This window comes from Engystomops pustulosus, chromosome 7 (assembly GCF_040894005.1).
Source record: "Engystomops pustulosus chromosome 7, aEngPut4.maternal, whole genome shotgun sequence".
NCBI classification, from domain to species: Eukaryota; Metazoa; Chordata; class Amphibia; order Anura; family Leptodactylidae; genus Engystomops; species Engystomops pustulosus.
The window spans coordinates 36,620,592-36,640,949 of NC_092417.1; the positions used below are offsets into that span (position 1 = coordinate 36,620,592).

Below are 20,358 nucleotides of genomic sequence, written 5' to 3' on the forward strand. Positions count from 1 at the left end.
TTGACCAACATTGGCTCCAACCTCCATTAAATTGGCAGGTCACTGTACTGCTGGGGCACGCCCAGATTTTCATAATCAGACCCATTATAGGCTTTTTTTGCACAGGCAAATAGAGGAATTCAGGGCTCATGCTACCCTACCTCTACCATCACCATTTTGTGTGAAAATTATACATTACCAAAGCAATACAAAGCAACCTTGTTATAGTTCCATGCATATAAAGTATATACAAATTATTACTTATATAGGAGGTATCCCTATTGTATAGCGGTTCTCTCTAACAACCAATCACATCACGTCTTTCATGTTCTAATATGTGTTGGGAGCGTGAAACAAGGAAACTGATTGGGCGCCTATAGAGAATCGAGCTACATAGATTACAATCTCCTCTAATAGCTGCTGCGGCGAATAATTCTATTACTGTCCGCGTGACCCTTCATAATTACACAGTGGCGGCACTGTGACCGGAAGTTCAGTTTCAGCACGGACGAGTTATAGCGCTGCACCGGAAGCGGCCGGGAAACACGCTCCTGACAGAAGCTGGCGCCTAGTATTGTATTGGCCTCAGTAGTGGAGGGTTTTTAGCGCTAGAACTGATGGAATCCGATTTATTGGACACGTTAGAGGCTTTAGGGTAAGTGCAATGTATAGACTTGGCATAAAGAAGCGGGAAGAGGCTGCAGAACAGCAACATGGTAGTGATAACACATGTACTGACACTGAGGTGCTCCATGCACTGTGCACGACCCACTGTATATATTGTGCACAAGTAGTTATAGGTGATAGTACAGTATATATAGGTGATAGTACAGCATGTATCCTGTACACTACATGACATTGGATGTAGTTATAGATGACAGTACTGTGTATATATATATCCTGTGCATGTAGTTATAGGCGATGGGACAGTGTATATCCTGTGCATGTAGTTGAAGGCGATGGGACAGTGCAGATCCTGTGCATGTAGTTATAGGCGATGGGACAGTGCAGATCCTGCGCATGTAGTTATAGGCGATGGGACAGTGTATATCCTGTGCATGTAGTTATGGGCGATGGGACAGTGTATATCCTGCGCATGTAGTTATAGGCGATGGGACAGTGTATATCCTGCGCATGTAGTTATAGGCGATGGGACAGTGCAGATCCTGTGCATGTAGTTATAGGCGATGGGACCGTGCAGATCCTGCGCATGTAGTTATAGGCGATGGGACAGTGTATATCCTGCGCATGTAGTTATAGGCGATGGGACAGTGTATATCCTGCGCATGTAGTTATAGGCGATGGGACAGTGCAGATCCTGCGCATGTAGTTATAGGCGATGGGACAGTGCAGATCCTGCGCATGTAGTTATAGGCGATGGGACAGTGCAGATCCTGCGCATGTAGTTATAGGCGATGGGACAGTGCAGATCCTGCGCATGTAGTTATAGGCGATGGGACAGTGCAGATCCTGCGCATGTAGTTATAGGCGATGGGACAGTGCAGATCCTGCGCATGTAGTTATAGGCGATGGGACAGTGCAGATCCTGCGCATGTAGTTATAGGCGATGGGACAGTGCAGATCCTGCGCATGTAGTTATAGGCGATGGGACAGTGCAGATCCTGCGCATGTAGTTATAGGCGATGGGACAGTGCAGATCCTGCGCATGTAGTTATAGGCGATGGGACAGTGCAGATCCTGCGCATGTAGTTATAGGCGATGGGACAGTGCAGATCCTGCGCATGTAGTTATAGGCGATGGGACAGTGCAGATCCTGCGCATGTAGTTATAGGCGATGGGACAGTGCAGATCCTGCGCATGTAGTTATAGGCGATGGGACAGTGCAGATCCTGCGCATGTAGTTATAGGCGATGCGACAGTGCAGATCCTGCGCATGTAGTTATAGGCGATGGGACAGTGCAGATCCTGCGCATGTAGTTATAGGCGATGGGACAGTGCAGATCCTGCGCATGTAGTTATAGGCGATGGGACAGTGCAGATCCTGCGCATGTAGTTATAGGCGATGGGACAGTGCAGATCCTGCGCATGTAGTTATAGGCGATGGGACAGTGCAGATCCTGCGCATGTAGTTATAGGCGATGGGACAGTGCAGATCCTGCGCATGTAGTTATAGGCGATGGGACAGTGCAGATCCTGCGCATGTAGTTATAGGCGATGGGACAGTGCAGATCCTGCGCATGTAGTTATAGGCGATGGGACAGTGCAGATCCTGCGCATGTAGTTATAGGCGATGGGACAGTGCAGATCCTGCGCATGTAGTTATAGGCGATGGGACAGTGCAGATCCTGCGCATGTAGTTATAGGCGATGGGACAGTGCAGATCCTGCGCATGTAGTTATAGGCGATGGGACAGTGCAGATCCTGCGCATGTAGTTATAGGCGATGGGACAGTGCAGATCCTGCGCATGTAGTTATAGGCGATGGGACAGTGCAGATCCTGCGCATGTAGTTATAGGCGATGGGACAGTGCAGATCCTGCGCATGTAGTTATAGGCGATGGGACAGTGCAGATCCTGCGCATGTAGTTATAGGCGATGGGACAGTGCAGATCCTGCGCATGTAGTTATAGGCGATGGGACAGTGCAGATCCTGCGCATGTAGTTATAGGCGATGGGACAGTGCAGATCCTGCGCATGTAGTTATAGGCGATGGGACAGTGCAGATCCTGCGCATGTAGTTATAGGCGATGGGACAGTGCAGATCCTGCGCATGTAGTTATAGGCGATGGGACAGTGCAGATCCTGCGCATGTAGTTATAGGCGATGGGACAGTGCAGATCCTGCGCATGTAGTTATAGGCGATGGGACAGTGCAGATCCTGCGCATGTAGTTATAGGCGATGGGACAGTGCAGATCCTGCGCATGTAGTTATAGGCGATGGGACAGTGCAGATCCTGCGCATGTAGTTATAGGCGATGGGACAGTGCAGATCCTGCGCATGTAGTTATAGGCGATGGGACAGTGCAGATCCTGCGCATGTAGTTATAGGCGATGGGACAGTGCAGATCCTGCGCATGTAGTTATAGGCGATGGGACAGTGCAGATCCTGCGCATGTAGTTATAGGCGATGGGACAGTGCAGATCCTGCGCATGTAGTTATAGGCGATGGGACAGTGCAGATCCTGCGCATGTAGTTATAGGCGATGGGACAGTGCAGATCCTGCGCATGTAGTTATAGGCGATGGGACAGTGCAGATCCTGCGCATGTAGTTATAGGCGATGGGACAGTGTATATCCTGCGCATGTAGTTATAGGCGATGGGACAGTGCAGATCCTGCGCATGTAGTTATAGGCGATGGGACCGTGCAGATCCTGCGCATGTAGTTATAGGCGATGGGACCGTGCAGATCCTGCGCATGTAGTTATAGGCGATGGGACAGTGTATATCCTGCGCATGTAGTTATAGGCGATGGGACAGTGTATATCCTGCGCATGTAGTTATAGGCGATGGGACAGTGTATATCCTGCGCATGTAGTTATAGGCGATGGGACAGTGCAGATCCTGCGCATGTAGTTATAGGCGATGGGACAGTGCAGATCCTGCGCATGTAGTTATAGGCGATGGGACAGTGCAGATCCTGCGCATGTAGTTATAGGCGATGGGACAGTGCAGATCCTGCGCATGTAGTTATAGGCGATGGGACAGTGCAGATCCTGCGCATGTAGTTATAGGCGATGGGACAGTGCAGATCCTGCGCATGTAGTTATAGGCGATGGGACAGTGCAGATCCTGCGCATGTAGTTATAGGCGATGGGACAGTGCAGATCCTGCGCATGTAGTTATAGGCGATGGGACAGTGCAGATCCTGCGCATGTAGTTATAGGCGATGGGACAGTGCAGATCCTGCGCATGTAGTTATAGGCGATGGGACAGTGCAGATCCTGCGCATGTAGTTATAGGCGATGGGACAGTGCAGATCCTGCGCATGTAGTTATAGGCGATGGGACAGTGCAGATCCTGCGCATGTAGTTATAGGCGATGGGACAGTGCAGATCCTGCGCATGTAGTTATAGGCGATGGGACAGTGCAGATCCTGCGCATGTAGTTATAGGCGATGGGACAGTGCAGATCCTGCGCATGTAGTTATAGGCGATGCGACAGTGCAGATCCTGCGCATGTAGTTATAGGCGATGGGACAGTGCAGATCCTGCGCATGTAGTTATAGGCGATGGGACAGTGCAGATCCTGCGCATGTAGTTATAGGCGATGGGACAGTGCAGATCCTGCGCATGTAGTTATAGGCGATGGGACAGTGCAGATCCTGCGCATGTAGTTATAGGCGATGGGACAGTGCAGATCCTGCGCATGTAGTTATAGGCGATGGGACAGTGCAGATCCTGCGCATGTAGTTATAGGCGATGGGACAGTGCAGATCCTGCGCATGTAGTTATAGGCGATGGGACAGTGCAGATCCTGCGCATGTAGTTATAGGCGATGGGACAGTGCAGATCCTGCGCATGTAGTTATAGGCGATGGGACAGTGCAGATCCTGCGCATGTAGTTATAGGCGATGGGACAGTGCAGATCCTGCGCATGTAGTTATAGGCGATGGGACAGTGCAGATCCTGCGCATGTAGTTATAGGCGATGGGACAGTGCAGATCCTGCGCATGTAGTTATAGGCGATGGGACAGTGCAGATCCTGCGCATGTAGTTATAGGCGATGGGACAGTGCAGATCCTGCGCATGTAGTTATAGGCGATGGGACAGTGCAGATCCTGCGCATGTAGTTATAGGCGATGGGACAGTGCAGATCCTGCGCATGTAGTTATAGGCGATGGGACAGTGCAGATCCTGCGCATGTAGTTATAGGCGATGGGACAGTGCAGATCCTGCGCATGTAGTTATAGGCGATGGGACAGTGCAGATCCTGCGCATGTAGTTATAGGCGATGGGACAGTGCAGATCCTGCGCATGTAGTTATAGGCGATGGGACAGTGCAGATCCTGCGCATGTAGTTATAGGCGATGGGACAGTGCAGATCCTGCGCATGTAGTTATAGGCGATGGGACAGTGCAGATCCTGCGCATGTAGTTATAGGCGATGGGACAGTGCAGATCCTGCGCATGTAGTTATAGGCGATGGGACAGTGCAGATCCTGCGCATGTAGTTATAGGCGATGGGACAGTGCAGATCCTGCGCATGTAGTTATAGGCGATGGGACAGTGCAGATCCTGCGCATGTAGTTATAGGCGATGGGACAGTGCAGATCCTGCGCATGTAGTTATAGGCGATGGGACAGTGCAGATCCTGCGCATGTAGTTATAGGCGATGGGACAGTGCAGATCCTGCGCATGTAGTTATAGGCGATGGGACAGTGCAGATCCTGCGCATGTAGTTATAGGCGATGGGACAGTGCAGATCCTGCGCATGTAGTTATAGGCGATGGGACAGTGCAGATCCTGCGCATGTAGTTATAGGCGATGGGACAGTGCAGATCCTGCGCATGTAGTTATAGGCGATGGGACAGTGCAGATCCTGCGCATGTAGTTATAGGCGATGGGACAGTGCAGATCCTGCGCATGTAGTTATAGGCGATGGGACAGTGCAGATCCTGCGCATGTAGTTATAGGCGATGGGACAGTGCAGATCCTGCGCATGTAGTTATAGGCGATGGGACAGTGCAGATCCTGCGCATGTAGTTATAGGCGATGGGACAGTGCAGATCCTGCGCATGTAGTTATAGGCGATGGGACAGTGCAGATCCTGCGCATGTAGTTATAGGCGATGGGACAGTGCAGATCCTACATTAATTGCAAGGAAAAAGAGGGGAATTGTATCTAAATGGCTAAAGATAAACAAATAGTTGTTTGGCCATAAAAAAGTAAATGTTTATTGTTGCAAAAAATTATCACACTTAACAAACATTTAAAAACACTTACAAAGCACAATGCAGATCCTGTACAGCACGGTTGCTGAGTGGGTAGTACTTCTTGCAGAGCTTGGGTCCTGGGTTCTAGTCCCACCCAAGTCAACATCTGCAAAGAGTTTGTATGTTCTCTCCGTGTTTGCGTGGGTACTCCGGTTTACTCACACACTCCAAAATATGCTGGTAGGTTGTTTATGTTTATATTGTGAGCCCCATGGGGACAGGGACCAGTTTGACATGCTTTGTGCAGCGCTGCATAATCTGTGTGTGCTATATAAATAAAGAATTATTATTATCCTCCTGCACATGACACTGGCTGTAGTTATAGGTGACTGGACAGCATAGATCCTGTACATGACACTGGTTGTAGTTATAGGTGACTGGACAGCATAGATCCTGTACATGACACTGGTTGTAGTTATAGGTGACTGGACAGCATAGATCCTGTACATGACACTGGTTGTAGGTATAGGTAATAGCACAGTATATATCCTGTACATGACACTGGTTGTAGCTATAGGTGAAAGTACAGTATGTAACCCTTACACTACATGACACTGGCTGTAGTTATAGATGCAGGTACAGTGTATATCATGTACATGAACCTTTAATAACCTGCAACACAAGAAATAACACATATCAACAATGCAATGGTTTTTAAAATAAACTTTTGTAGAACAAAACTTTTTATTAATTTTTAAATACTATGTCTTTTTCTAGGTACCAGGGTCCCTTGTTGGAGGAGAACACCCTGGGTCCAGCCCTTGAAGGTGGTTTGTCATCTCCAGACTATTTTCAGGTCTTGAAATGGCTTGCATCTCAGATTAAGTTATTGGATAACTTAGAAGAAAGTGTTAGCTCTGAAGGTAAACACCACTTTGTATCTTCTGCTGCCTTAGTCACTTTGGATCCCGGGCATAGCACAAAGAAGGAAGGGGGTTGCACTCTTCACCCCTTCCTTTTCCATAGAAAGCTAAGTGGCTGCAATCTGGCAAAAGATAGGACATGTCCTCATGGTCCCCTGGAATGGTCAAGGTGCCATGAGACACGGTGCACTCGCTGCATGGAGACTGGCCACAATGCTGGCCGTGATCTGGTGCGGTCAGATCAGGGCCACCATTACGGTTGTGTGCATGAGGCCTAAATCTGAACCAGACACGGAAGTGGATATAAAAGAGAAGTATCGGTATTTTCCCAATACATTTTCTTACATTTGGACCCTCTTCTGGTTATATGTCAAATACAGGCGGCCCCCTACTTAAGAACACCCGACTTGCATACGACCTGTAGTTACAAACGGACCTCTGGATATTGGTAATTTAGTGTACTTTAGCTCCAGGCTACAATAAACAGCTATAACAGTTTTCACTGGTGTCTACAATGAAGCTTTATTGTTAATCCTGGTTCTTATGACAACCCAATATTTTTAAAAACCAATTGTCACAGAGACCACAAAAAATTTGGCTGGGATTACAATTATAAAATATACAGTTCTGATTTGCATACAAATTCAACTTAAGAACAAGACCTTATCTAGTATGTAACCTGGGGACTGCCTGTACTGTATGAAGTGTATTATTTTAGCCTAGATCAACTATAAATCTGTAGGATGGGAGAATATTTCATAGACTCTAGTCCACTGTTTCCCTGTACTAGGGTATCCTTCTGCTGTCCTGTACAGAAACTACATAAAGGGCATTCAGCTTGATAGTAGTAGCATTGAGTTAATTTATGTTACTTGGATAAAATTAGTAGAAAACATTGAATATGTTACTGCTCTATAACTATCCTGCTTTCTTCCAGGTGGTGACATAGAAAGCGTGCAGTTGGAGATAAGTGGATTCTTAAAGGAGCTCTCCTGCCCTTATCCTACCCTGGTTTCTGGAGACATTAAAGACAGATTAAAAAAGAAAGAGGACTGTCTGAAGCTGCTATGTGAGTACACAGAAACAAATGTGTCAAAGAGCAAAATGCGGATGATGCCCAGCTATATACTTCTGCATGTAACATCACCCCTGCCTTACTGCAGAACACTAATGATTGTCTCTCTGCTGTCTCTGACATCATGTCCTCTCTCTTCTTGAAACTTAATCCAAGACTAAACTTCTTGATTTTTCAACCTCTACTAACCTACCAAACCTCTAAAATTGTAATTGTCTCACTGATTCATTCTCTACAAGACTACTGTAACTTTCTACTAATTGATCTTCTACTCACTAAAATCTCTCCTCTATCATCTATTCTTAATGCAGCTGCCAGGCTCGTCTTTCAGACCAAACACTACACAAATAACTCTAGTTTGTGCCAGTCACTGCGCTGGCTGCCTGTCTCCTTCCGAATATGGTTTAAAATAAAACCCCTTATCCACAAAGCTCTGCATAATGCTGCACCTCCTTATCGTTCTTCTCATCTCAGTCTATCAACCAACCTGTGCTCTTTTATCTGCCAGTGATCTTGAATTAAGATATATATCAATCTAAACATCTCACTCGTCTCTAGGACTTCCCTCAGCTGCACCAGTTCTCTGGAATGCCCTTCTCTGGACTATCAGACTAATACCCAACCTCTAAAGTTTCAAATGTGCCCTTAAAACCCATCTCTTTAGGACAGCCATTCACACTCCCTAATGCATGAAATTTCTCTCGCTACTAACCCATCCTGTGTCCTCCTCCCGTCTGTTATCTGGCAAATACCAGATGCCAAGTTTCAGGCTTCTCTGCAGTCACATTCACGTTGTATATAAGATGATGACTGGTTCAAGCAGCAGCATCTTTATTTATTAAATTACTTTATTCTGTTCCCTTATAAACAATGGCTAGACCATTATACAAACTCTTATATCCCCTATTATTTGTAAAGGGCTATGGAATATGAAGATTATTATTATTGGATATGGTTGTCCTAGGGATTGGTCATCAATATCATAGTTTCTTTAATTTAGGGCAGTCTTTGCCATACTGTTTTGCTATAGAATTTCTTTGGTAAAAACATGACTACCGTACATTCACATTGTCAGGCTATTTACTAGCGCCTGATATTTTTGAGCTTATTTTAAGAATATTTTCTATAGTACAGTCTAGCTTCTGGCTTTTATCTCATTCTTCTATTTTTTCCTTTTTGCAGTGTTTTTAGGTTCAGAACTTCAGGCTTTGCAAATACTACAGAACAACAAGCAGAAGGACCCCAGCTCAGGTGATGAGGTGTATAAGGAAGTCAGAACAATCTGTGCAGCTCTTCGACTCCCTGAACAGTCGTCTTCAAATGTTTCCTCTATGTTAAAAAGTGTGGAGGAAAAGGTGAGGACATTGCTTTACATTTACTGTACATTTTTCACCACCTCACACATGTGGAGGGTCACATACTGTGCTGTAGGGACTGTTACAGAGATTCAAGGGCACTTTTGGCACTTTTTCTTTCTAGCCCCCACGGCTACTGAGATATCAGTCACAGTATCAGTCAGAGAGGTGGTACTGGGAGGGGGCATGTGTTATGCTATTGTTTTTTAACAAGTAGAATATTATCATAGCACATTCTCCTCTGCTCCAGCACCTCCTCCCTGACAGTGGAGAGGATTATAATTGTCCGATACTGGGACCAATATCTCAGCAACTGTGGGGCCTAGAAACAAAACTGAAAGTGTCCCTGAATTTCTGTAGCAGCCCCTAGAGAATGATGTGTTCATCTTCACATGTGTGAGGTGTTCGGATGTCCTCTTTGGCTTTGGTGTGCTCGGACTGCAAACAAAGTCCCTGGTTTAGTGTCTGTCTTCCATGAGACATTGAAACAATGGCTGGCACACAGTTTAAAACCATGTTTGTGTGGATGAGACCTTATAAATTGGCCATTTTCACAACAGGACTGTAGTCTATTCAAGTTTCCATTAACTCTAGATTGTTTACTATTGGCTTATCGGACTTCATTGTTGTTCTCCATGTGGTGAAGTTCATGATATTACAGCTTGTTACTTTATGCTCCCTGTTTCTATGCCGTGTACATGCTGATGACCTCATTACACCTCTGGTTAACCACGTCTTTAGTTCGGCCTGTGGAAACTGACCTGTGTGCTGGTTGGATCCTGTAGCACGAACAGTGGACGAGAGTCCCTGCATTATACAGAAATTTGTAGCAAGGACTTCCTGCCTAAGGGCTGAACTGTAAGAAATGTTGGTGTCTGTGCTGAAGTTCAGCCGCCAGACAGGAAGTCCTTGCATCATATTTCTGTATACTGCAGAGACTCCCATCGACTGCATGGGATGAAACCAGAACAGGGCTCCTTTTCCGCAGGCCATACACTTTTGTGTGTAGCCGGTCTTGGGCTAAACAAAACTTATTGCCAAATTGCAGCTGAAGTTAGAGACGCAGTGCAGTATTCAACTGTGTGATTAAGGCCTCATGCATGAGGCCTTAATCGCACATAAACGTGTGAAAAAACTTGCTGCAAACAGAGTAATGTTTGTGGCCCGTTTTGGCCAGGTGGATGCAATGTGTTGCTGCCCGACTCTGTCACTGCACTGTGCACAATATACCTTGCGGACGTGGCCATGAAGCCTAACGCATAGCAATTCATGACTTCTGTGTTCACAATTTTGTACAGGAACAGCAATCAATCACTGTGTCAGCAGGTTCACTAGGACGCTGAGTGTCTTCCAGAAGTCCTGTTATGATGGTCTTGGAAATCCTCTTACAAATCATACTCGTACTTTCTTTTGTTCTACTATCGGATTAGGGACGCAGAAGTCATATGATCATCTTGTAGGGCTGTAGTTTCACTAAGCTGCGATTTCTCATACCTCCACAATCTTTATCTTCCAAACTCTATGTTTGTATTTTATAAAGCCCAATGTTTTCATTGTTGACAGGTTACTGAACTGTTACCAAAGGCCAAGTCTACAAACATTGATCAGGCGCTGCTCGATGTGGATCTGAATGCACAGCAGCTGGTGAGGAAGCTGTGAAATATTTTCTTGATTCTAGTGGTGTGTATGTAATTATAAAAAATATATGATCTGTATCTCGCACGACAAAAAGGAAGTGTCCCATGGATAAGACCCCCCACCAGATACAGATACAACAGATACAGATACAATGTTTCAGTTTCTTCGGTTGTGACCATTGGTGAATTGAGTGAAGAGCATCTCATTCAGGCTTGATAACTCCTATGCTTCCCTGTAATATGTATCTGCTCTCTACTGAAACATAAAAATCAATTGCAAGTTATATAGTTGATCATTATTTCCCTTATAGGATCGTCTGGAGAAAATCAATGAAGCTCTCTGTAAAGAATACGAGTGTCGGCGCAGAATGTTAATAAAACGTTTGGATGTCACCGTACAGTCATTTGGTTGGTCTGACAAAGCAAAGGTTAGTGATGTATAGGTAGGCTGGGTTATCGCATATGCACAATCTCATGTTAGGACTGTCAGATTGACTCCAAAGCCCTGTTCTCCTGATACATAATCTGCTTCTGTAGGAAAATATGTCTCTTTGTTCTTATTACCTGTTGTTCATGTACATCTTTCTTTATACGTGGCGGGGAATGGTAGCTTGCCCCTACACAGTGTGCATTTGTTAGCATCACATGCCTCATTTACATACAGGCTTGTACTTCTTAACAAGAAATCTGCTTCCTAAGAGACGCACGTTGTGTCTCTGTTGTCTATTGATATGTAATTAAGGAGTCACAGAATTATACCGGGTAGAAAAAAGTAATATCTCACTACAATATATCTGCTCGATATGTAAAACATGTGCTTACTGAATGTTGTATTTCCAATGTTGACTGTATAACATTTCTTCTACCAAATAAATATCTTTTTCAAAAAAAGAAGAAGAAATCTGCATATACCTAACATGTGGCATTGATAGGGAATGAACATTTCCTACAGATGTTTGCCCAATCATCATGAATGTGAAAAGATGTAGTGTAAGGAATACCGAGAGTTTGAGCACTACTGGTAATAATGCAGAAAATAGTGCAGTGGGTTATATAGAGAAAGGACACATAAGTTCTACAATCGCCTAGCGTTGTGTGTCCCTCTCCTTACAAATGTGTAATCCCACATGAGAATTACAGACAATTATACTGTAACCTTGTCCATCTCTTACTCCTCTACACTTGGCTTCTCGTATACATACAAGACAAGCAATCTTGATTTTCTACAATCTATATCTATAGATTTATATATTTCTATACATAACCCCATAAATCGATGACCACCTTCACATTGGGAGACAAAGTAGAGCATAAGAACATTTATTGAAGAGCCAAGGCCACTTTAATGAATCTGACAGGCAGTAAAGCTCCAAAGACAGACATAGAACTGTCCCAAGTAGCCGCCTAATGATAAATAACCCCCATTATTTTCCAATATACTTTCTGTATAAATTCCTCACGTTGTTCTGGATCTCTGCTTGCTGTAGGAAGCTTCTCTGTTTTTACTGACCATGGTCGCACAGGTGCACAGCTCGTTATATCATAGAGAGTAATCAGAGCCGTGTGATATAACGAGCCGTGCACCTGTGTGACCATGGTCAGATATCTGTACATTAGTAGTAAACCTAGAAGCTTTCTATAGAAGGACAGCAAGCAGAGAGCTAGAAAACCATGAGGAATTGATACAGAATGTGTATTGGAAATTTGTATAGTCTTTCATTGTTCAAACAATATCCATTACGACTGAAATGGGAAAAACCCCTTTAATGGACATTTGAGACTAAGAAAGGTGGATTAGTTCTTCACTCCCTGTAACCACAGCTCCATACAGATGGTAACTTGGTAACCAGTTCCTGCAATACTACGTTTGTAGGCCAAATTCCTTTAAGATTTAATGTATTATGCCCCCCCCCCCCTCCCCATTACCGCATTTACTAGCAATACACGAATGTGTGATCACCTTGTGATGCCTGTACGGTTTCTTTGGTTTCCTCCTACACTTTCCTTACATAAGGTGGGTTAATTTACTTCCGGTGACGTTGGCTCCAGCGCTCGGGTGGGGACAGGGACTCGTGTCAGTGCATATATTCTCTGTACCATGCCGTGTAAGACAATAAAAATGAGTGGGTGGCATCGCATGCAGTGACACTGAAGACCACATGAGGGCAGCATATCCGTACTGAGAATCTCCTTGTATATAGGTATAAGATCCCCAGTTACAGGGGAGGTCTAATCATTCTGATGTTATGTGATAAGACAAGTAGCTGCAAAGTGACCCTGTACGCTGGCCAGTATCACAGGCCAGCCTCAGCGCAGAGGATCGGGACTCCGTACATTATAGTGATATATAATATCATTATGTAATCATGATTATAGCACAGCGTTGCTCTTCCACAGCTAAGAAGGGGACTCCTTGCATCATATCACTATAGGTTCTGTCCCTGGCGCTGTGGTCAGTCCGTGAAATCCCGCCAGCGCATAATACGTCTTTTATAGACTGACCACTGTGGTTTTCAGCCAGATTAACCTCTCATAGCCTGGGAGTAACAAGCGTGTCGTGTCACAGTGGACCTGCCTGTGTATTACATAAGTGTCCACAATAGCACATGAACGGGTTTCCCATATTTAGAAACTGATATTAGTCCTAACAATACGTTTTAAGGGCCCGTCTCCTATTCAGTATTCTTGGCTCTTAATTCAATTGTGACGGTGATCATAATATTGAACAGGTTTATCAGGCCCTGGAGATGGTGACGCCTCCCAAATACTTGTATAGTGACTGGTCCACATAGACAAACGATATGTACCACAAGTAATTGGTGGTTTCAGCTTCTCCATACCTTGCGAGGAATATTTACCTGGCACACCCAGAGCACGGAGGCCATTAATATTGCATTTCTCTTATTGCTCCTATGTAGGTCTATCAGGGTTTTGGAGCATGCTGAGCAGGTACATAATTGGGTTGGTGTGAGGCTGATGTAGAGGAGACGCAATCCTTAGCACCCATTTTGGTCTTGCATTATTTAAAGGACAACTATCACCCCATCAAGGATTGTACACTGACATACTGGTGTGTGCCCCCTCTGGCGGGATCTGCTTTTCTTTTAGCTTCTTGTGCCCTGGTTTTTACAAAATAGGCTTTTAAAATTCTGCAAATTGGTTTGAGGGGCTCCAGGCTCCATATGAGTTAATGGAGCCTGGAACCCCTCAGGCTCATTTGCATAATTTTAAAGCCCTTTTTGCATAAAAACAAGGCATAAAAATCTAAAAGAAGAGCAGATCCTGCCAAAGGGGGTGCACATGAGTATGTCGGTGTGCTTGGTGTACAATCCTTGATATGGTGATGATGTCCTTTAAGCTGTAGTTTCGGTGAACAAATCCAAATACTAGTTTATGGGCAACCTGTGTGTCTGTTTATCATGTGGTTTATATACACCTATAAAAATTATTATAAATTTACTTTTTAGGCAAAAATGGATGAAATTGCAAGAGCTTATCAACCAATCCGTTACTCCCTGTCACCAAAAACGGCAATCAGTGTGTCTCATCTATTGGCTGCCAGGCGGGATCTCTCCAGGATAGTTCGCACCAGCAGTGGGTCAGTCCGGGAGAAGATGGTGTGTCCTGTCAATAAGGTAAGTTGTGCTGCAGATCTGTTTTTCAAGTTTTTGTTCTCTTTTATACCCCGGTGTATAGTTGTGAACACTGCTGGTGATTACCTGCAGAGCTCTATTGCATCTGAGGGGGAGGGGGCTCTGAGGGGGAGGGGGCTCTGAGGGGGAGGGGGCTCTGAGGGGGAGGGGGCTCTGAGGGGGAGGCGGGTCTGGAGGAGTTAAGTGGTTCACAGGCTGTTACCTTGTACAGGTGCACTTCTTTCTCCCACGGTGTTAGATTATATCAAGATAATCCTGAAGGGTTCCAGAAGATGTTACCAGAGCCCCTCTGTCCTTCAGATTCACAGGCTGTTACACTGTGCCCCTCCCATTGTGGGCTGAAGCTTCCTCTGCTGCAGTGAGATTACATCAGGAAGAGGGACGGTGGAAGTTCTGAGTGAGGAGGGGAGACAGTATAACAGGCTGTGAATATGCAGCTTGGAGGGGCTCTGGTAACACCCCCTGGAATCTCCCAGGCTGATTATCCTGATGTAATCTCACACAGCGGAAGTGCTCCTGCACTAACAGCCTGTGAAGCTACAGCATGGAGCCCTTCTAGTTCATTAGAATCATCCTTTAAAAGTTTGAGAAAAATCAAGATGATGAAGGGTAGAAGTTTTGTAGTTGTCACTACGAGGCTGTGTGACATCTTTCAGACTCGTTATAGAGCCACATAATATGGCAAGTCGCAGGCATCATGGCCGCCGGACGTCCCTTTATGCTCTGCACTTTAATAATAATAATCTATTTATATAGCGCCATCATATTCCGTAGCGCCTTACAAATTATAGTGGACGTATACAATTATAATATGACATTGCAGAGTACATACAGTCATATCCTACATATAAGACATATTTCCCTACACCATGCAATGTCCTCTGCTGCTCCTACCCTGAGGACAAGTCTCTTTAGCGCGTACGTACGTGGGACGCCTCCATTGTGTTGCGATTTTATAGGCGTTTCTCACCCAGACAGAACAATAAGCAGCTGGTCGTCAGGTCTCACTTTTCAGTCTCTATGGAGACCCAGCGGCCGGGATTTGCCGAGCTCTGATTTACAGTCATGTTTTCTGTGTGCGATCTGACGTCGCCATATGCTGGATATTCGTTCTGGGCACATCGTGGTTGGCACCGCAGTGCACTTTTCTGCTTCTTAATAGGACACCAAGGAAACTGAGCACTCTGTACTGACTGTCCTGGTCCCTGAGCCAGCGCACAGCACTTCTTGGAAATGGATTTATTCTCCTGTGTTGTTTCCATTATTAAATGCTTTGATATTTAAAGGGGTTGTCCAGGAGTAGTTACACATAGGGACTGCGGAATTTAGATGAACGATACTGGGAAAGCTTTAGGCAGCCGATCGAGGGGGAGGTGCGTTTTGTACACCTGGTGGTCATTTATTGTGCAGGAAGTTCATATATTTCTAAACCCTGGAGTAACCCTATAAGTGCTTAAAGGGGTTTTCCCACAAACACAATATTCTTAAATATACTCAGGATAACAGCATAACACATTCTCTAATTCACTGTTATTAACTAAAATACAGCATTTCACAGATATAATTCCAACCTGTCTCTATCAGTCCTGGTGTTTACAATTCTAGTTGTCCCTGCATATATCCATAAATCTTCTAACTATGACTATGAATAGCTTCTCTAGTCTGCACTGCATTACATGACCAGTACAGACACTTCCTGCCGACAAGCAGCATGCAGAGACTTACTCTACAAGCTACAGACAGATAAGGTTTTTATAGCGGGGGAGGGAGGCATATAGCAGAGCTGACTGTGTTTTATTGATTAGGTGAGTTAGCAGAGCTGAGAGTCATTGTGTGTTATATCCATCTCATGGATCTCCTTATTTCTCATATCTTTTTCTATGTGCCAGATACTAGTACAATGTTCAGAAGGTAAATAAAAGTGTAGATAAACATGTACCCTTATAATCTGAGCACATTGTCAGCACACAGTATCTCATAGCACAGAGGAATCGTGAAGTGTCTGCTTAGAGAGTCCCCGCCACACCCTGGAATATTACACTGACCATCACTGAGTGACAGGAGCTTAAACGGCAATAAAATTTAGTAATGTTGTAAAGTAAAGGGTTACATGATTTTGGAGTCATCAATATGTATGGTTTGCCAAGTCTTCAAGTTTTCTCCTATCAAGGGTAGGGGATACCCAGTTGATCGGTAAGGGTCCAAGTGCCAGAACTCCCACCGATCAGGAACCTGCAGCCATCTGGAGAGTGAAGGTCCTGTTCTTAGTAATTGATGGAGCTACAGCTTGCGCAGGTGCCTTACCATCCCATTCAGTACTATGGAGGTGTTGTAAATCGCTGAGCACAGCTTGGGGTATCTCCAGTTATGTCTATAGGAATCCCAGAGATACCTACACTGTGCTCAGCAATTTCTGAAACCCCCATAGAATAGAATGGAGCAGCAGCAACCATGCCGCACGCACTAGTGAGAACAGGATGGCTCTCCAGATGGCTGAGGGTTCTTGTGATTGGTGGGGGTTAGTAGTCGGATTCACTGTAAATACTTTAGTTGTGTATGAATAGTGAGTTGTGGTGTTTCTTCATTCCTTTTTATGCAGATTCTGATGGGCAGGGTGCCAGATCGGGGAGGAAGACCTTCAGAGATTGAGCCCCCACCCCCTGAGATGCCCCCATGGCAGAAGAGAAGGGACGATGGAGGAAGAGGAGGAGGCTGGAGAGGAGGCGGAGGACGCGGCGGTGGAGGAAGAGGAGGGTATAATGCAGGTGCAAGGGATTTCAATCGGGGCGGACGAGGAGGCTACCAGGGCAGAGGAGGATATGGTGACGGAGGCTACGGAGGAAGAGGGAACTATAGAAGATACTGAATGGACATGTTGGAAGAATCATTTCTCTCCACTATCAGAGCGGCAGCATCCAGCGTTTTTTCACCATCACTTATTTATTTTTTTATTATCGTCGTCTCAGACCTCATGGAGACCACATGGACGTTGATAACAGGACATGTATGCCCAGGGATATCGTATCCTATACACCATCCACTGTCAGAGTAATGACCTGGACTTGCAATAACTTTTATACATTTTATATGTCAGAATGAATTAATAATTTTGTTCTAGTGTCTGCAGCATAGACAGAGCAGCTCCTGCCCCAGTCATGTGTCCCAGGGGAACCTTATTATTCCTTGTATAACCATGGGACTGTGCATACAACTTGCATGTTGCTTTATGTGCATGTGCAGTTTGGTCACATGACAGCAGTGACCTCACAGTGTAAGAGCATGCTGATTGGACATTACTTGTGTGTATCTCCAATCCCTTTCCTTGTGGATGCGATATCTTCAATGACCTGAATACCCCTTTTAAGGAAACTTACAAACAGGAAGCTCCTTATTAAGGTGAATCTGATGGTAGGTTCCTAGTAATATTCTAAGCCCTAAAGTGTTTTTCCCTAATCCTATATCACTTACTAACCTTATCTACACTGTAATATGTACATTTCTGGCAGAGGCTACTGGGGTGGAGGGAGTAGCCTCTCCGGGGCACGGGAGCAAAGCCTACTCCACGCCCCAGTAGCCTTTACTGTCCCTCCGTGCGTCCTAGTGGCAATTCTGTCTCTCACCAACTCCTTCAGGTGCTCTGCACATGCGCCTACTGCCACCGGACTCCCACCGGAACTGCAACCGGAGCCACTGTGCATGTGCGGAGCTCCAAAGGGAGCAAGGGAAATGCCACTAGGACTCGCAGGTAGGAGGGATAACAGAGGCTACTCCAAGCCCCAGTCGTGTCTGCTGAAAATTAGCATATTAAAGTGTAGATGAGGTTAGGGAGTGTCATAGGATTAGGGAAAGACGGTTTAGGGCTTGGAATGTTATTAGGAACCTGCCATCAGATCTCACTTAATAGGTAATTACTTTATGGCAGGTTTCTTTTAAGTTTAGATGCGTCTCTCTGAGATCACGTGGGCTCAATAGTTACTGACGCACTCCATATACGTAGCCGACCTTGACGTCTCTGCTCCCATTCATCGCTGACTCACGCAGGATTGTAGCAGAAATCCATGCGCTTTCCCCCATCGTGTACATGAACACAACTCATTTTTAGTGGCAGAAATTTAGGGCATTGTTATAAGCTGTATGATCCGGGTCACAGGTGAGAGGCTTCTTTTTTTACATTAGTGACTGGTGCCAGTCAATGACGCACAATAATTGCTGATTTCTTAATTAAAGAGAACCTGATGACGGGTTTCCTTTTGAGGTACAAGAGCTCAAAGATGTCTGAGAGTGAACTGAAGGGAGTGGAGCAGGTTAGTTCGCTTCACTTGATTTGGGGTTTAGGGTGGAGCCGGTTTTATGAAGTACAATCTGCCTAAGGTTATACATATATAACTAGTTCTATCATTGTAGGCAGAGGTCTTCCAGTGCAGGCAGTGGGTGGATCAGTATCATGACATGAATACTGGGTAAGGCTGCATTCACATGTATGTATGTATTTCCTGCTTTATGAATCTATATACGTGATGATTTTCATCCGCATGTCACTGTATCCGTATAAAATGCGGTGGGCTGGCAGATGATTGATGGCTGACTATTGGCTGGCTGACAGAAAGCACCGCCCACTGGTTCTGGATGCGACACGTATATACAGCAGTATAGGGTGCACAACCGTATGTAGCACATATACAACACATATTTTCTACGTTCCCATAGACTTCTATGGGGCGTACAGCATGAAAATACATGAGAAAATAGGACATGCTCTATATTTTGATATGGCTGCTTACGGTATGGTGCGCAATAGGCCAAGTAAATAAACAGGGCTGTATGCTACCCGTGTATACGGCCGTTTTCATATGTCCGGTGCTCACCCTCCGCCCCTCTCCATAGAAATACACAGCACCGTATTCCGGCGAAAGATGGAACACGACCTATCTTTCTACGGAACAGTACGGTGCACCCATTGCGGTGTATAGGGAAGGAAAAACGTCCCCCATACGTCGGTGTGAATGCAGCCTAAGATCTATATGTCCTGGCACAAAGGTGTTTGTCTTGATGGTTGCTGTTATATTAACCTCCATTTACTAGAACTCAGACAATTCCCCTAATTATCAAATGCTAAATGGGGAACTCTGCTCTAATTATGGCGCTGACATATTTTTTTACTATTGTGTGCTCTGTGTACATAGGTAGTTTGGTTCAGTGTGACATACAAACCTCGTCTCCTGTTACTTTATTACAAACGTGTCCTACATTTCTGGTCTCCAGTATGAATGTAAGGGTCCGGTCCTGCTACAGAATCACCTTGCAGTATTTTATAGCATGGGTAACAAGGAGGACATTGTGAGAACACTTGTCCACACACAGAGGAAATAAAATCTCCCCGGAATCTGTGCGGAAAGTCTCATGCAGTGCAGGTTTTGTATAATCCATAACCGAATAGTAAAAGTGATTGCTATAAATATGTAATATGTCAGAGGAAATGCTTCTTTCTCCATTTACTTTGACTCTTATTCCCCCTCCTATCTGAGTTCCTCTTTCATTCTAAAATCTCTGCTGAATTCTCTCTTGCTTGCAAGATGAAACTCGCTAAGATCTCAGGTTACCTAGAAATCTATGGAGACAATTCCATCCTCTGGCTACATCCATAACACATGGAAATGCTGTGGGTAATTTCTTATATACATTTTAAACCCCTTTTACTGTAGATTTTACCACTTATTGGGGTGCAATCTGCAGGTAACTTTAGTAGATGATCTTCATGTTTGCCCCCTATAGGGCCGCACTCTACAATTCCTGATGTAAAGAGGTCACTTCACAGGACGCACATCACCACTAAAGGCTCAGAGACGTCACGGCTTGTAGATGGAAAGATCAATACAAGATAATGAATGCAGTGTATTTATAGCA

General features: G+C 45.0%; 1 protein-coding gene across 1 annotated transcript; it reads left to right on the forward strand.

Annotated features, from left to right (window-relative positions):
* Nucleotides 1-458: 458 nt before the first annotated feature.
* Nucleotides 459-19,917, forward strand: FAM98B (family with sequence similarity 98 member B). Its single transcript, XM_072115447.1, has 8 exons — nucleotides 459-634; nucleotides 6,589-6,734; nucleotides 7,672-7,803; nucleotides 8,992-9,164; nucleotides 10,728-10,808; nucleotides 11,113-11,229; nucleotides 14,269-14,436; nucleotides 17,054-19,917. Exons 1-8 carry the CDS (start codon nucleotides 597-599, stop codon nucleotides 17,318-17,320), a joined length of 1,122 nt encoding a protein of 373 aa, XP_071971548.1. The 5' UTR covers nucleotides 459-596; the 3' UTR covers nucleotides 17,321-19,917.
* The last annotated feature ends 441 nt before the right edge of the window (nucleotides 19,918-20,358 follow it).

Excerpts from the sequence above, each read along its gene's own strand:
- FAM98B (XM_072115447.1), top strand. The coding sequence starts at position 597 with ATGGAATCCGATTTATTGGACACGTTAGAGGCTTTAGG. Across the intron at positions 6,735-7,671 it reads AGAAAGTGTTAGCTCTGAAG|GTGGTGACATAGAAAGCGTG; the intron begins GTAAACACCACT and ends GCTTTCTTCCAG. Across the intron at positions 9,165-10,727 it reads TAAAAAGTGTGGAGGAAAAG|GTTACTGAACTGTTACCAAA; the intron begins GTGAGGACATTG and ends CATTGTTGACAG.